At 40.9% G+C, this 17,981-nt stretch overlaps 1 protein-coding gene across 1 annotated transcript in view; it reads right to left on the bottom strand.

Annotated features, from left to right (window-relative positions):
- Nucleotides 1-17,981, bottom strand: part of LOC128733204 (uncharacterized) — a 119,313-nt gene that overhangs the window by 16,579 nt on the left and 84,753 nt on the right. The window contains exon 12 of the mRNA XM_053826899.1: nucleotides 1,698-2,162. Within this exon, the coding sequence (XP_053682874.1) occupies nucleotides 1,698-2,162 (465 nt within the window). The remainder of the gene's footprint in view (nucleotides 1-1,697; nucleotides 2,163-17,981) is intronic.

Below are 17,981 nucleotides of genomic sequence, written 5' to 3' on the forward strand. Positions count from 1 at the left end.
AAATTCTTCCGCGTAGCAATACTTAGATAGCTCTTTTTTTCCTCTCCATCGCTTGTTGGCATTTCAATGTTCGTTGGTTAGGTAATCTCCAGGTGACTTTGTAGATATCTATGCGGGGAATGGAAGTGCTTCTGATCAACAGGCCTCGGGAAGCTGCAAAGTTGATGCATCACATCATTCATATCAGTGCAGGCTATGAGCTACGATCAGCGCTCTATCACTTCCCTGCCGATATCCCCGATGACGATCATGAAGTCCCGAGGCGAACAGCTTTCGTACGTTGTCTGTTGCAAGTTTCGTCCAAATAATCCTTCACGTTGCTGAGCAATATAGAATTGAATTCGAACGAGGTAAAAAAAATTTGCAAGAATACTTGGAAAATCCAGAGTGGTCTGCATCAAAGTTGGCTAAAGTGCTAATAATGCCAATATCAACAGTATGTTTATTCTGGAGGGTAATAAGGAGAACCTAGGTGTGGAAAGCAGGCGTAGAACATTAAAGAAAACTGGAACTAGGAGCCGAGAGCCGAGGAAGAAGATATTAAGGTGCGTTATCTCCATCTGGGATATGACTAGAAGGTACGATGCCATCTATTAAACCATGCAGAATATCGTCGTTTGAGAAGACTTACACATCTTACAGCACCAGTAAATATCCGAATCAGCACTTGAAGCAGAATTTGGCGGCCAAAAAATATGCTTGGCATTTGTACGAGCAAGTTTCGACGAAATTCAACGGAAGTATTTTTAAGGACGTCGACGAAGAGGGGGAAAAGTCAACAGTGCTAAAGAAATGCCTTCAAAGTGGAAGAAGCATACTCATTCAGTCGCATCTTGAACTGTGCAGAGTATGATGAGCTCTATTAGGAAAAGGATTAGAGCCGGAGAAATGCCATGAAGTTATTTTATGAAACTTAAACGTGAATAAAAATTCTGCAATCCAGTCATTTCTTAGTTTTTTTGCGTCACTCCAGTCTTTAATTATAGTTTGTTTTATGCGTCCAGATTAACTTTTAGCCAGGCTTTACGACTATTTTAAAGATGATTTCTTATTATACTCGACCAGACTAACAACGTAAAACTGGTCATCTGAAAAAAGTATGTCATGTGACACCGCGTTATTTGTATACCGTAATAACCTACCTATCCATAGTTATAATTTCGCAAGTATTATCAAAGTTATTTAGTATGATTTATTTGTGAGGGATCACGTCGTTTTCAGAGTGCTATACACTATAAGAATTATTTCTAGTAAAGATAGAATGCGAATGACAATGATAAAAATAAAACAATGATTAAAAAGCTATGTAATGTAATAATATTCAAAGCATATCTAGAAAAATACTAACAACACTACGACACTACAACGGAATACCAACACTCATATACAACACCAAAGCAGACAGCACAGCTACTGCTTCTGATCTAATATACAATTCTCTATTCAACTGAGCTTAGATTCTTGTGAGGATAGATCACACAAACACAAAAGTTTCGGTGTTAATTAAATACACACGCACTGACGAGTCAGAATTTCGTTATAATGGATAACGAAAGTTTCTAAAGTACACTTCAACCTGCACTAGGGCTTAAAACGCAAAAGCGTTTTATTAAAACCGCAAGATTGGCCCAAAAGCAGGGGAAACAGCTTTTGCGACCAGGATTAATGTGTAATTTTGCATGAAAAGCGCTACTTACTTCCCGCAGCTTTGGTTCCAAATTCGTTTTGCGTTTTGCTGTTTGCGGATTTGCGCGCTGGTTCTTTTTTCAACGAATCGACGACTGCCGCTTTGCCACTACTGGCCGTTCTGGGCCGATTCTGCGAGCCAATCTTTGTACCGAGTGTGAGCTTAGCGCGTGAAGGATGCGAGGAGGCTGTAGTTATGGAAGATGCGATGGTTTGGTTGTTGGGAATGGAATTATTGTTACTCAGGTCGGGTTTGCTAGGTAATGTTGACGGACGTGTTTGAGTGGATGGGTGGTTGTTGTTGCTGCTGTTGATGGTATTAGTTATATTGTTGTTGTTAATGTTATTGATGTTGTTGGTCATGTTGTTGTTAGTCATCATGGATTTACTGAGAGGAGCGGAATACACTCTTGTCGTGCCAGCATGCGGCAGAGTGCTACTCTTGGAACGGGAATGATTTGTGGTGGATAGGGTTGCTAGAAAAAATGGTAAATAACCAGAAAAAAATAGAAAACAAATTAATGAAATGTATTCATCGACTACAAAGGTAACAACTACTGAAGTGAGTAAAAGAAAATTTAAGGAAATCAACTAAAGGAGAGCTTGATGAGGTGCGCGACTCATGAAATGTAGTCAGTAGGTTACAATGATTTTCAAAATACAAAGGGGTGTTATTCAGAATTGTTTTTGTACAGCAATAACGTTCCATTTTCTGTTTCAAAGTTTCAACTTTTTACTCGGACAACAGATATAAAAGCTTTAAAGATGTTACGAACAAAACTTCGTTGACTTAAACTTGATGCTTAAACTTGCGACTTAAACTTGAGGAGAAATTCCTAATTATGCATTTAAAAAAAACATGAACATCCCTCATTTAGTAGGTGTAAGCATGCAAAATGGTGCCTCTATTTCACACATACTCTTCAGTTATCAAAATAGCATCCAAGTAAGAAAAGCCATGTATCAAAATTTTGCTTGCCCATCACGAAAATCCAAGCTACTCGCACACCGAAATTATTAAAAGTGACCAAATTAGCCTTCACCAACATAATTATGGAAAATTTCAGAGGACGTTTATCTACAGCCAGAATGTCTGGATCAGGGAGATATAGAAAACCGGAAGCCGCAGCCATGACAAAACGTGTGACCAGCGTTTTCGAGATGTCGTAAACTATCTGGGAGTGTCTTCTACATTGGTGTATTGCGATAAACAACGCGTCGGGCAGTCGACTTACAGGAAGATGGTGACCAGCTGTACATGACAATCCTGATAAAGTACGATTGCGTAGTGATAGACGTTGAAACTTTCGTCAAGTCGGACTTCAACCAGTTTCTAGAGCAGTAGTTTTATTCGGCAGTCGGAAGCAAAAAGGTAACAGACATTTTTAAGCATATGAAACTGTTGAAGTTCATTAAAAATATTTTGTTTATCAGGCTATCTGTAACTGCGACTTAAAAAGCGACATTTTCACAGCAACCATCAATCAGAAAAATTACGTGAAAGTGTCTGTCTGTTGTGTTTCTGCTATTTGTTGCAATAATTTTGCTGCAGTAATTCTCATTAATGGCGTTACTACCATTTTTTTTACTGATTACTTATTGTACTCAAGCAAAATAACAACGAAATTAGTAATTAGATAAAGGAAGGGTCATTAAAGCAGTACCTTCTAGCTTCGTAGTTCGCTCGTTTTTTCCAAATGGGAGATCCAAGGGTTGAACCAAGCTATAATCGGAGTGTAGTGTCCAATATATACATTATACACTCAAGTCGCTGTTTACGCGAAGGATACGTCCCGCGTAAATCAAAACCGTGTAAAAAAAACCGCGTAAATTCCGAAAATCGCGTAAAAAACCGCGTAAATTCCGAAACCCGCGTAAATTCCGAAATTCGCGTAAAAAAGCTACGTAAAAAGCGACTTCAGTGTATTAGCAACTATAATGGAAGCCATTTATAACTGGATTCGAAACCAGCTTTTGTTCTTCTTCTTCTTTAGCAGCATAGAGCCGGGGTGGCTCGTGCTGTTTCAAGCACTCGTCTCCATTCAACTCGGTCTTGGGCCACTCGTCGCCAATTTCCTAGTCGTCTCAGAAGTCGCAAATCGCTTTCGACCTGGTCGAGCCATCGTACACGTTGGGCCCCCCTGTTCCTGATGCCGGTGGGGTTGTTGAAGAGGACTATTTTCACCGCACTGTCGTCCGGCATCCTTACGACGTGTCCGGCCCACCGTAGCCTGCTAACTTTCGCTAGATGTACGATGGGAGTCTCCCCAAGCAGTGCCTGCAGCTCGTGATTCATACGCCTCCGCCACTCTCTGCTTTCAGTTTGTACTCCGCCAAATATTCCGCTCAAACACGGCAAGGGCGCGTATGTCCTCCCGTATGTCCGTATGTCGTCACGGCTACAAGTCCATATAGAACTACCGGTCTAATAATGGTTTTGTACATTGTTAGCTTCGTGCGGCGGCGTATGCTTCCTGATCGTAGCGTTCTACGAAGGGCAAAGTAGGCCCGATTTCCCGCTTGGATGCGCCGCTGGATCTCCTTACTAGTGTTGTTGTCCGCGGTCACCAGCGATCCCAAATACACGAACTCCTCTACCACTTCTAGTTCGTCGCCGTCATCGGTTACCGTCCGTGGGAGGCGCGCATTTGTTTCCTTTGAGCCTCTTCCTTTCATGTATTTGGTCTTCGACGCATTTATTTTTAGTCCAATTCTCCTAGACTCCGCTTTCAGTCTGGCGTAGATTGCCTCCGCCGTCGCAAAGTTCCTGACAATGATATCGAAGTCATCTGCAAAGCCTAGAAGTTGGCTACTCTTGGTAAAAATCGTGCCTCTCGTTTCGATGCCCGCTCGTCGGATCACCCCCTCAAGAGCGATGTTGAACAGCTTGCAGGGTAGACCGTCACCTTGTCTCAACCCTCGTCGCGTCTCGAAGGGACTCGAGAGTGTCCCAGAGATGCGTACGAAACACATCACTCGATCCAATCCAATAGCTCTGATCAGTCGCGTCAGTTTGTCCGGAAAACCGTATTCGTGCATTATCTGCCATAGCTTGTCTCGATCGACTGTATCGTATGCTGCTTTGAAATCAATAAAGATGTGATGCGTGGGCACGTTGTACTCCCGACATTTCTGCAAGATCTGTCGGATAGTAAAAATTTGGTCCGTAGTTGCGCGAGCCCCCATGAAACCCGGCTGATAATTTCCTACGAAACCTTGTGCTATCGGTGACAGCCGGCGTAACAGGATCTGGGAGAGTACCTTGTAGGCGGCATTTACCAGCGTAATACCACGATAGTTGCAGCAGTCTAGCCGATCACCCTTTTTGTAGATGGGACAAACCACTCCTTCCATCAATTCCTCCGGTAGCTTTTCCTCCTCCCAAATCCTCGAAATAACCCAGTGTAGAGCCTTTGCTAGCGTTTCTCCGCCATGTTTATAAAGCTCTGCCGGTAGGCGGTCCTTCCCAGCGGCTTTATTGGTCTTCAGCAGCCTGATTTCTCGTTTGACTTCTTGGAGATCAGGTGCTAGGACATCACTATCTTCCATGGGCGCTCCTAGGTTAATTTCCGTTCTGCGACTTCGCCATTGAGGTGTTCATCGAAGAACTGCTTCCACCTGTCGACCACCTCGCGCTCGTTTGTAATTAGATTCCCTCCCTCGTCCCTACACATGTCAGGTTTCAGTGTGTAGCCCTTCCGAGTTTGGTTCACCAGCTTTTGTACCAATCCGATATTACATAACCCTTGATCCACATATGACTGGTCCAGAAATGAACTACGAACCAAGTAAGTGCTGCTTCGATGAACTCCTCTTTATCTAGAGGTTCCTGAAGCATTATGATTGTTCCGTGAAGTTTTTGCTGGTTCTGCGGGGTTCAAATTAAAAAGTGTGCAGATTCAAATGGGTAAAACGAACAGGGGTCCACGGTAGTATACCGCCAATAACATGCAGGGACAAGAACCAGCATCCATCCATCAGAGCTTCGCCCAATCGCCTTAGAAAAATTTAGTCATCATCAAGCGGTACCAGGAGAAAACTTAGAAAAAAACTCTTGGAAGCGAACAAAGTGAACGAGATGGATGTACAGAATTTGATTGCAGGAGCGAGTGGTCCATGTGAGGTCATCTTATAAGGAAGTGGTTTCGAATTCACGGAACCGCAGAGTAATCCATGATACTCCAGATAGAGTTCAAGTGAAGCAGAAACTCACTGCGTTCAATCTCAAAACATCCACAGACCTTTACCATTTTAGTTGTTCCACTACCAGCGGTATGAACAAGCTAGTTCGCATTACCGTTCCAGGATACTCCAGGAAGAGGACAATGTCAAGGGTGAGACCTCACAAGTATCTTCCAGAATCAGTGCTTAGAAATCACACTCAATTTATGCTATACGCCTGAATTGATCCAATATACTGCTCATTCTTCGCTGTTTCCAGTACAGCTCAGATGAACTCAGCATTGCCAACCTGAAACCAACAAATCGAGTGAATCACTCGCGTTCATGTTCATGTTGTTCTCGACATTCATTCATTTTCGTCAATAGTGATTAAAATTAAATGTGAACCATTCATTTATTCATTGACTGCCGACAACGGCAAACGAAATTGCAATAAACGTAAACATTGCTTCGAAGTTTTAATTATTTTCCTTTACTCAAAATTTTTTTGTTTCAAAAAGTGGCAGTTTAAAAAATTAAACTTTGAGATCTAAAATATCAGTCAAGAGCACGAAAATTGACTTACAGAGGTTAGTCGAGCAATCATTCAGCACTACAACTCAGGAATGAATTATTTTGAAGGGTAGAAAACTAAGAAAGACAAATACTGTCTCAGTAGTGAAGTCCATGGGCTGACAGATAAAAGAATACCGTGAATTCGGGTGAAATTGATCACTTTTTCGAGTATTTTTTAAATATCTTTGAATATAAACATGTTTAAGAAGATGATTGAATTTCAAAATAAGTACTGTAGTGCTGGCTACACGACAGTATCATGTACAACGTATATAAATAGTTTTATTTTAGATAAAACTTAATGTAATCGTGAAATTGAAAAATCACAAATAACGGGTGAAATTGATCACGTAGAAATCAAGACGATATTGCTATCAAACCATATGCTCTGACAGCAATAAGCTAGCGTGCAGTATAAAATCTGGTGTAATCGAGATAGGCAACATAATATCCTGCATGTATGCAATAATGTCGCGTATAGCAACTAGCATAAAAATCAGACAGACAGCTCTACATTAGCATGGATGATGCGGCTGCTAAATAAATATGAACGATAAAAAAATATTAAGCAAATTTTAGCATCGTATTTTTTGTTTAAACATAGCTGTATATATGTGTAAATGTACGATTCACGTATACAATCTTCACCTATCTAGTGAAACAAATAATTTAATTCTCCTCATATACGGGAGCTTGACTGTTTCTTTGTATGTGTAGTTGCATTTCGCTATGTAAGCACAAACCGATCTCTTGCACTCTCATGCAACTGCCATATGGATCGTTTGTAAAATTTGTGCGAAGTATTGTCTGTCTTTTGCACTCTTTTATAAATCTCCATTCTGCTTCACAGAAAGAATAAACTTTCGCAGGTGGCAGCTCCATTTCGCAGCCATAGCGAACTAGAAATCTAGGTTGTCTCAGTTCATGATGTTATCAATCGTTTTATTTCGTGAAAGGTCAAATTAAACAATTTTTATCGCATTATTTTATTCATGGAAACTTTCAAAGCACAGCCAGATAATTAGAGAACCGAATTAGTTCCATTAAAACTTCCATCTGCAACGAAATTTGTGTTAACGGCAAAGAGTTTTATCGGGCATGTTGAAAATTGTGATTCCATCAAAATAGTAAATTTTAAAAAATCAAGCCATTTACAAGATCAATCTTGCTGAAATCCAAGTGACTTTGATCTGTAACTCAATCTTTATATGAATGGGTGCATGTAGAGCTTTATGAATCTGTATAAACGTAGAATAATGAGTTTTTTACTCGTTGGTCCGCGGTGATCAATTTCGCCCTAATCGACGGTACTGGCAGAGGTAAAACTGTAAGCGCTGAATGCCTTCATGCAGGGCTGTCAATTTTTTCGAGCACTGTCCAGAATCTATAGTGTGGGTATTGGTAATGGACAAAGCTTGGCCGCCAGTGCAGCGGAGGAAAAGCATGGATTTCAATCTATGCACACATACACATAGCCAAGGAGCAGAGTTTGTTCCAAGCGAAATCGATGCGGTCATACAAACTTATAGTGGCACAGACTTGTTTTCCTGGTGATCTACATAGTATTACCACTCAGGAAGTACCCAGATAACACAAGATCGTAATAGAAAGTTCACAATAAATCGTATTCAAGTCAATTGGATTGTATTGGCAATACATTGGAATTGTATAATGATTAGAGTATGTTAAAGCAAAGTGAATAATAAGTTATTTTGCAGTCGTGCGTGTCCTCATACACAACTCATGACTGTGCATTATAAAGCAGTATAGATGATTGAAATACAGTGAGATTTCGATTTTGGCATGGTTCGATTTTGGCATGGTTCGATTTTGGCAACAAAAGTATCCGGTTTTGGCAACACAAAATATTTCACTTCCAAAAATATGCTTAAACATCGTTCAGTTTCCGCATACATGCTTTAAATGACGAAAAAATGATGCCCTCAGTGCAGGGGTGTGTCCAGAAATTTTTCTTAGGGGGGGGGGGGGGTGTTACAAAAAAATCTGGCATAGCCTAACTTTAAAGAGATTATTAAGGAAATGGGGAATTATTTTCAATCATCAGAAGCAATTTTGGTTTATATTCAGGGTTCTTTATTTGACAAAAAAAAATCGAATCGCTATAAAAGAAGTTAATTGTTGAAATTGCGCCTCCCAGTTGGCATCGTGGTACGTTGTATATTCAAACCTCGGCTGGGAGAGACTATTAGAGTCAATAGGATTGAGTCCCTTCCAGGCGCGGCAGAAGTCGAGACAAGTTGACAGCTTATCCTGCGCCTTCGAGAAGATGATCCGGCGAGCTAAACCGAAACGAGAGACTCAATTTTCAGTGGAGGTAGCAACCTTCTTAGCTATGGAGAAGATCTTGATATTGTAGGCCGAAACTTCGCAACGGCAGAGGCGCTAGAATAAAATCAAGGGCTAGTAGGATTGGGCTAAAAGTAAATGCGTCGCAGACCAAATACATGATTGGCAGAGGCTCAAAGAGACGAACATGCACTTTTCGTGGAGGGTGATCGTTGACGGTTGACCAGAAGCGGAAGTTGACTTTGTCTATTTGGGATCGCTGATGGCCGTGGATAACACAAATTGCAGCGCATTCAAGCAGAAAATCGAGTCTAGTTTGCTCTTCGCAAAACGCTTCCATCCGCTAGCAAACGTTAGCCACCGTACGATACGGACAAAGTACACAGCCCTTATTAGACCGGTAGTTTTTATGGATTGGACGATGCTCACGGAGGACATGTCAGCCTTCTGGACGATATTTGACGGAGCAATAGCTGGAAGCGGAGAGCGGCGGATATACAATAGAATCTCTTTTTACGTCCATTCATTCTAGGTGATTTCTTTTTGCTTCAATATTTTTACGTCCGAAATTTGAATAAATGTTGTCTCGTTTTACTTCTAAAATTTGAATAAAATTTGATATGTCTGTACTAGAAGCCAGTTCGCTATTTGCTTTTATCACCTGGCTACATTGTTGTATCATAAAAATCTTAATTAGATAAATCGTCCCGCTCAAACCGTTGTAGGGGTATGAGGTGGGACCATCATCATCATCAATAAACGTCCACTCTTTTTACGACCGATTGTTTTTACGTCCCATAATAGTGGACGTAAAACGAAACTTGAGTGTATATGAATCACGAGCAGCAGACACTGCTATCATCGGACCATCGGACATCTGATGAAAGTCGGTAAGTCACGGTGGACCGAACAGTCATAAGGAAAACGGTTCTATTTAACAACCCCACGGGCACCCAGACCCAACGTGCGAGATGGCTCAACTTGGATCTTGCACCTTCTGAAACGCCTGGAAAATAGACGACGAGTAACCCAAGATTGAGTTGAATGCAGCCGACTAGTTGAAACAGGATGAGCCACCCTAGGTCTATGCAACTGATGACGACAACGAGGATCGTACAACTAGTTCCGTAAATTTTCCTGTGCTCTAAGCAGTTGGTAGCAGAAATTTTAAGCTTCAAAGTGTAGAACATTTTTTCTTCTGGGGGGGGTTTGAACCCCCAAAACCCCCCCGTCGCTACGCCCATAAGTGTTCTGCAATGTTTCGAACAATAATATTTTCATTGCCGTAGGACTACGTCTTACCACAGGCTGCCGAAAACTTACTTACACCGGACGAATAGCTCTTGGCGGACTTTTTAAACATAGAATGGTTGCTATCATTGATTAATATTTTTTTTATATGCCATAAGGGCATGGGTTAAAAGGCCGCTGCGACAGTCTAATAATAATATTTATAGAAAGTGTAGAATGTAAGATAGAATTACAATATACGTATATTACCTCCACTTTGGTACTTATATGTTCTTATGTGGTGTGAAATATAACATTTTCGTTCAAATATAATTTCGTATTTCTCAGTTGCAGTTGAGATATAGAAACCAACTTGTTTGCTGGGTAATAGTGAATAGCTGGGTAATTAATGATGATGTCGACGCTCATACCACCATGTGGGCAACATTAGCATCAACTCAACTGACATTACCAATTGAAAATAGAATTTCTGTCGACAAATGGCAACTCCAAAATAGTCACGTCACTCGCCTCGCAGAATAAGGGTGATTGTATTATCATGAGGCGAATAGGTTAACGGAACAAACGGAAATTCTAATTAGAATTGATTTCTCTCACCAGGCCTGTAGCCTGTAGTAAATTATATAGGATAGCTAATCTTGAAATCGTTAATTTTTCAGAGCAATGCACTTGCCATTACGCAAGGCTCATGCATCACCGAAGCGATAACAAAAACTACCCAAAATCCCAAGGATCTTTCAAAAAGCAATAGGTTTGTAAGTTTGTTCATATATTGTGTAGCGTGTAAAACCTACTTGACCACAAAAGTGAAACAAACTATTGCGTTCAGTGCATAAATCCTCTCGGTTAATAATATCGACCTTTTCGCGTGCCTAATGGCGGCTAGTTAAAGCCCTATAAAGATATACATTTATAGGGCTTTATGGCTTGTAGGTACAACTAACGGAAAAAATAACATGCTTTTGGCAACTCTGCTCACGTCATGTTGACATTTTCTCCTTGTAAAACTGTCAAGCGTACGTTAGCAAGTTGCCAAAAGCATTGAAATATTTTCCAAAAGTTGCGCCCACTATCCGCCATTAAGCACGCGAAAAGGTGGATAGAACTGTCACCATCGCGCAAAGAAAAATTGAAGATAGAATTAACAAAAGGGCGAATGTCGCAAGCGTAAACAAACCGAGTGAGGGTTGGTTTTCCTATGCTGGTCCAGCAAAAAATAACTCTCACCCGTTTTGTTTACATTTGCGACATTCGCCCTTTTTTAATTCTATCTGGAATATTGGCGAAGGCACGACAAAACGTCAAAATCAAAACGTAGTTTGATCTCTCTCTTACAGGGAACACGATCATGTTCGGACCAAGGGCATGGTGTGTTGCTATCTCTTTCTCATGTAGGAGTGAAGAGAGCAACTTTCAAATGGTCCTCGGTAAAGGGGAATTCCCAGCAAATTTTTTGGTTCCTGTCAAAATTAACATTTTGGTACCTATGCGTGGGACATCGAAAATGTATGAATTTGACAGCCACTTCACCCCGTAGGTTCGGACGCGTGCCACAAGAAGTGGTGAAAATATTGCGCTCTTCACACTCAATTGGACTGCACAGTTATAAAGTGCAACCTTCAAAACTGTGATGAAAAGTGTGCTACTGATAATATCGCTAGTAATCTTATATCGATAATACCACCAAACTTTATTGTCACGGAAGAGTATCGAAAATTGGAGGGTTTAAAGTGAAATCTTCTTCTTGGTTTGTTATTATTTTAACATTTTTGTTCTATTTCTTACGTATTTTTGCTTATACTGTCCTATTATCGTTATTAATTATTAACGATAAGAAAACTTTATCAATAATCGTTATAGATTTTGATCGGCATTTCCCATCATTACAACTCTCCCATCTGAGCTGACATTTGATTTAGCAGTGGCGCCAGTACCAGTTGTAGGAAAAGCAAATAGTATTTAATTTTTCATTTATTTCAAATATGCTGCATATTTGTTAAAATTATGAATTATGCGCGGAATTATGTATTTAGAAACTATTTTTATATTATTCGTAGCGTCGAAAACAACTCTACGTAAGCATTAGAATTCAAATAGGAATCAACTAAGATTCATGGGTTCTTACCACGAAAGAACGAAACTTTTCTCACCTACAAAATGTGTGACTGAACAAGTGTGCTCAAAATCCAACTTTCAATGCAAAGGGCAATAACGTTTTGTTTCGAGTTATTTGCCAAATCTTCGGCATGCTTCCGGAAAAAGAACGCGTTGTGTGGGGCAAGTAGAAAATGAAAAATAGCGGCGCTTAATATGTTGGTTGTCGAACAGAGAGAATCAACGTTCCAAAAGTCACTTTCCGGCAAACTATCGGCGTCTTGTCCAGAGCTGCCACCCATTGCTCTAGTGTAGAAGAGAAGTGCTCGCTCGCATATTTTCACAAATAGTGGAAAGTGACGATATTCCGGAATTGGGCGTTAGGTGTGCTATCGGCTGTTTTATTCTGCATCATCGTGCGAGCTTTGTGCAAAAGAAAAATCGATAACGTTCGTACGGGTGCAAGAAAACAGTGAAAAGAGCAGTACATCTGTTCCAGTTTCGATCTTCGACGCAATAGCGTGACTGATCGTAGTGTGTTTGCCCTCTCTTACAGGCACAATACGTACGGGACAAGAAGACAGCTCCTTCCCAAAGTTCGACCTCTTCATTTGTCTGGCGTCTAGAAACAGCTAACCGTGCGGGGTAGGTACAAACGTGTTCGCTAGTGAAGTGGAGCGATTGTCAGTTAGATGACGTGCACAGAATCCGTGCGCGACTTTAACGCGATATCGTCTAGGCGGCGCACGGCATTGGTGCGCAGCCTGAAGGGAAGTAAGCATCCGGGAGGCCAGAGAATGCAGTGCCACATCGATAAGGAAAACACATGCTGACCAGGAACACGCAATAGCAACAAAGTGTGTGAAAATAAGAGCAGCGAAGGGATTTAATAAGAGCTACAATTGGCAACAATTCTTTTAACCATTTATGACGAAAATGTTACGCCAGGCTATTATCGTCATCCCATGTGTCGACGTGAGAGTCCTACAAGTTCTTGAAGGATCCTGCAATCTCGCAAGCTGAAGGTGGCTTCCTTCGACGCGCGTAAGTTGCACGTTCCTAAGTGTGTTTTATTGTTAATAAGATTCTAAATGGGATTTAATTAAACACGCGTAATAGTGCCGGTTGATTTTTGCACTTTAAACGGAGCACTCGCCACCGAGAAGGCGTTCATAACCTTGAGCGCTCAAAGAAGCGCGACCGACTTTTAATGTGCACGAAGAAGTGCAATCCATTTAGTGGCATTGGAAGCAGCCTGATCCATCTTAGGCCGCTGTTTACTCCAAGTACACTTAAGAAAAAACGTAGTGAAGCTTTAGCGCTATCCAGAGCATTAGTGGAGAGATTTTGTGGTTTGGCGCTCAGACGGATAAGAAAACTGATGAATGACGGAATAGACTATGCTGCGACCCGAGAGCGGGTGAAGCTGCCACGAGGCAGAACATCGAGGAGGCAGAAAAATACTGATCACGACCGTTCCAAGAGCAGCGAAGAAAAGCCCGTCTCCAAAAAGGTATGTGATGACCTACATATATCGTCTAGTAAACTATAATGTTGCGAACAGTATGAAAGCAACAGCTGTTCGGAATGTAGAGAAGTCGGTTCAAGTCTGGGTCCACAAATAAGGACAATAACATTTCGGTTAAGGAAAAGTTTCTAACCTTAACTCTCTGAGAAACAGCCAAGTGGACGAGGATCAAATCCCAAGATTCTGTCACTTATTGAGAACCAGAATGAAAAACTTTTGACTGATGCGAGGAGGATTTTAGATCGTCATGTTAAGGGTGATCATGTTGAATTCATTCTTACCGTTGATAATTCCTCATTGTGTAAATTAAATTTGAACTACAAATATGGGCAGATCAAAATAAAACAGAAACGACCTGCTCAGTCTAGTTCCGGAGATTCATGAAATCTAAGTAAAGTCCCCAAAGATGTGGATGTAGATTCCATTGTCGTCCAGAGTAACCTATTGGCGCAAGAAGTGGTGTGAAACGCTAAGAACTCAATCTGGTGGTGATGCAGCACCAGAACAAAAACACCCGATGGAAGCTACAAAGAAATAATCTATTCAAGAACTTCTTCTGGAAAAAATTTATATGGTCCAAACACAATTTATAAAAATAAAAAATAAAATTAATCTCATAAAATTTATTCAAATAAATTTACGCCATGCGATAGGTGCATCAGCAGTGCTCAGCTGAAGATTTATAAAAAAATCGAATGGCAGTGTATTAGGTACACTCAAGTACTTTTTTACACGGTTTGTTTTTATGATTATTAAGAACAGGGCAACTTAGGGACCATTCATTTATATCTCAATACATTTGGGAGAGGCCCGAAATTCGTCACGTAGTTTGTACATGGTGCCTAAGTTGTACTGTTCTTGAGTAATCGAAAAAACAAACCGTGTAAAAAAAGACTTGAGTGTACATTGCTGTAAGCTTTTATATGACGACAGTGAGTCCAGACCTGGTTGATAAACAACTGGATAATGCGTACCGTCGGTTCGTGCGCACGTGTAGCAATAAAATAAGCCCCATAGTGGTTCTCAGCCTCTTAATATTCCGTCCTTACAACCCTTACTAACACACAAGGATTCCTGCTTTTAGAATCCAGAGACTTCTTATTTCATAGTGCAGGTGATTCCCGTACCCTGGGTTTCAACTCTTGGATTCTCATATAAGAATCTTAGTTTTATAAGCAAGGAATTCTGTACGAATCCTCTTCAGAATTAATGTGAGAAATTCAAGAGACTCTGTGCGAATCCTTTTGTTTCGTCCGTAATGCCACGGGTCCGGGAACACGAACCGAAACGATCGTCATAGACCAAGGCAACGAAAAAGGACAATTGGAAGCTTGTAACATGAAATTGTAAGTCTCCCAATTACCCGCATCCCAGCAAGTTCGACATTGTAGCGCTACAGGTATGCTGGAAGGGGTCTTCGACACATTTGTATAGGAATGGATAGACCATTTACCAGAATTGCGGCAATACACACGACACACGAGCTGGGAACAGCTTTTATCGTAATGGGCGACATGCATAAGCGCGTGACGTGGTGGTGGCCATGAGAGGCCGTTTCTTCAACGTTAGCATTAACAACGTGCAAAGCCCAAACCTAGGAAGTGACGAAAACGATAGGAACGTTTTTCACGCGTAGCAAGAGCGTGAATATGACAACTGCCCAAGACATGCCGTCAAACCTCAACGCTAGGATTGGCCAGGAAGAGGTATTCAAGTCGGTTATTGGAAAGTTCACCACACACCAGCGCACGAACGAAAACGTCCATCGAGGCATGGACTTCGCCGGCTCCAAAAATATAGCCATACGAAGTATCTACTTCTGGGATAACCTCTCATATCGGTGTGTAGAGCGTCACAGCTCTATGGTATGCTACCAGTATTTGTAGACTGCTTACCGTGCCTTGCGCCTGCTCGTTTAGGTATTTCGTCATTCAGTGTCGAGCAGCTTGTCAGGTAAGACGACAGTGTACATTCCGGACAGTGCGCTGCGCAATGGGTGATTTCCGCATGTAGACTTAAGTCGCACAATCGGCACACTTGGAGATCACCACAATAGACTGACTCGCAAATCGACCACATTTGATTTTATTGAAGGCACTTCTCGGAGCCGATGTTAGACGAGAAGAATGCAGCGTGGACGTCGATGCCATAGCATCGTCCGTCTAAACGTGGAACGATATAAACAGAAACAAAGACAGCAAACCCTGTTTTTCTGGGATAAGAAGCGCCGCCTGGAAGAAATGGAGTGCAAGGAACAGCTATATCGTTCTACAACTGAACGTATTCCGCAAAGCTTTTGTGCCGCGAGTCGACGTATGTCAGGATAAAGACGGTGAGATCTTGTCCGATAAACGTAAAGTGTTCGAAAGGTGAAAGAAGCATTACAATGAGCACCTGAATGGCACAGAAACGGCATACCAAGACAGCAGGGGTGTAGTCAATACCCCGATCAGCGATCACAATTCTCTACGCCGTCTGTAAAGTGCGTTCTCAGATAATTTTTCGCCGTCTACCGCCGCACAGTGGGACGGTTTCAAAAATAGTGAGACATAAGTATTAGCATCGAAACCTTAAGACATAGCATAACAGTTGCTTCAGAAAAGTTTCTTCATTCAAAAAGCACTTTCTAGTGGTGAAAAAATATTCAGACATTAGGGTGTCCCTAATCAAATACAAAAAATATTTTCTCTATTTGAAGTCAGAAATGATTGCTACCTACAGAGTTGTAGCTAAACTATTTTTGAGAAACTTTGTTGAATACTGAAGATTTATATCTCTTACATGAAAGAAGTTATAGAGCCAAACTCTTAGGGACACCCTTCAAACCAGTTTTTACGATCTGGCTCTTTAATAACGCTTCGTATGCTTTTCAAATGTTCTAAGAAATTATTAATCACATTAAACTGCATATTTTCGTCGAAGACAGTACAGCTCTATCTTTTTCCCTTTAGCAGCTGTCACTGGTTTTTTAATTTTTACATGTAATCTTTAAGGGGGTGTAACTCGGGGGAGAACAGCTATGAGCAGCTAATCTCACTTATTTTTTGTGAATCAATTTATGCTGTATCCTATCATGTACAACTTAGGGCGGAACACTGTGGAACATCTGAGAAAAGTTACTATGAAGGCAACCGCTTCTAAAGCTGAAAACTATGGAAACCATAGTTTTGTACCGCTTTCGCATGTTCTCAGAGTTAAATCAGCATTGAAGGGTTTTGAAGCGTATCCCTAACAGTTTGGCGCTATAACTTCTTTCATGTAAGAGATATAAATCTTCAGTATTCAACAAAGTTTCTCAAAAATAGTTTAGCTACAGCTTTTTTGTAGATAACAATCATTTCTGACTTAAAATAGAGAAAATATATTTTCTCTATTTTAAGTCAGAAATGATCAGAAATACCCTAATGTCCGAATATTTTTTCACCACTAGAAAGTGTTTTAAAAATGAAGAAACTTTTTTGAAGTAACTATTATGCTATGTCTTAAGGTTTCGATGCTATTACTTATGTCTCACTATTTTTGACACTGTCCCACTGTGCGCCGCTAACCAGGCTTCATTTGAAGTTTTTTGCTTAGTACTTGCTCATTTGAATACAGCGTCTGAGGGAAACAAAGTTCCACAAAGTAGTGTGCAGGACAATTTTAGATCTATATATTACTAGCTGACTCGACAAACTTCGTATTGCCACAAATTAAACTGTATTGTACATAAATCGTGAATTTCGTATGACCTTTCTCACAATCTCGAGTTTTGCAAGTTTCTGGGGAGTTCATGGGTGTTTTAATATACAAATTTTCCTCACAGTAAAGTAGAAAACAACTCCCCTCATTGCTTAGCCTGATAAAATAAAGCGGATAGCATTTAAATATTCGCCATCATTACAAACCATTTCGCCGAATACCATTTTGCGGAACACCAATTCTCGGTTGACCATAACGCGGAATATAGAGTTTCGCAGAATACCATGTCGCGAAAAACCTTACACGGGATGTACCATTTCAAGGAAAATCTTTTCGTAGAAAGTATCATTTCGCAGATGTGACCCAACTGAAGGAAAGTAATAGAGGTAGATCAGTAGATCTAGGAAAATAAATAAACCTAGATAGAGGTGATCTCTACAAGGGCTGCCCCCCGCAGTGGCCGGCGCTTCCTACGACAGGTCGCCGGCAACACTCGCGGCCTGTGGCCGTCTGGCGCAGAATTATCTAATGTTACTATTGATAGTTTTTGGTGGTATTGTTATTGATTAATGTTTTATGAAAGAGTCTAAAATTTCTCGAGTTCGATTAGTTTTTGAGTTGCCCAAAAATTTCTGTTTTATTTGTATGAGAGTCCCCCTACCACAGGGGTGAGGTGTCTCAAACCATCATTAAAAAA

This window comes from Sabethes cyaneus, chromosome 1 (genome assembly GCF_943734655.1).
Source record: "Sabethes cyaneus chromosome 1, idSabCyanKW18_F2, whole genome shotgun sequence".
Classification (NCBI taxonomy): Eukaryota; Metazoa; Arthropoda; class Insecta; order Diptera; family Culicidae; genus Sabethes; species Sabethes cyaneus.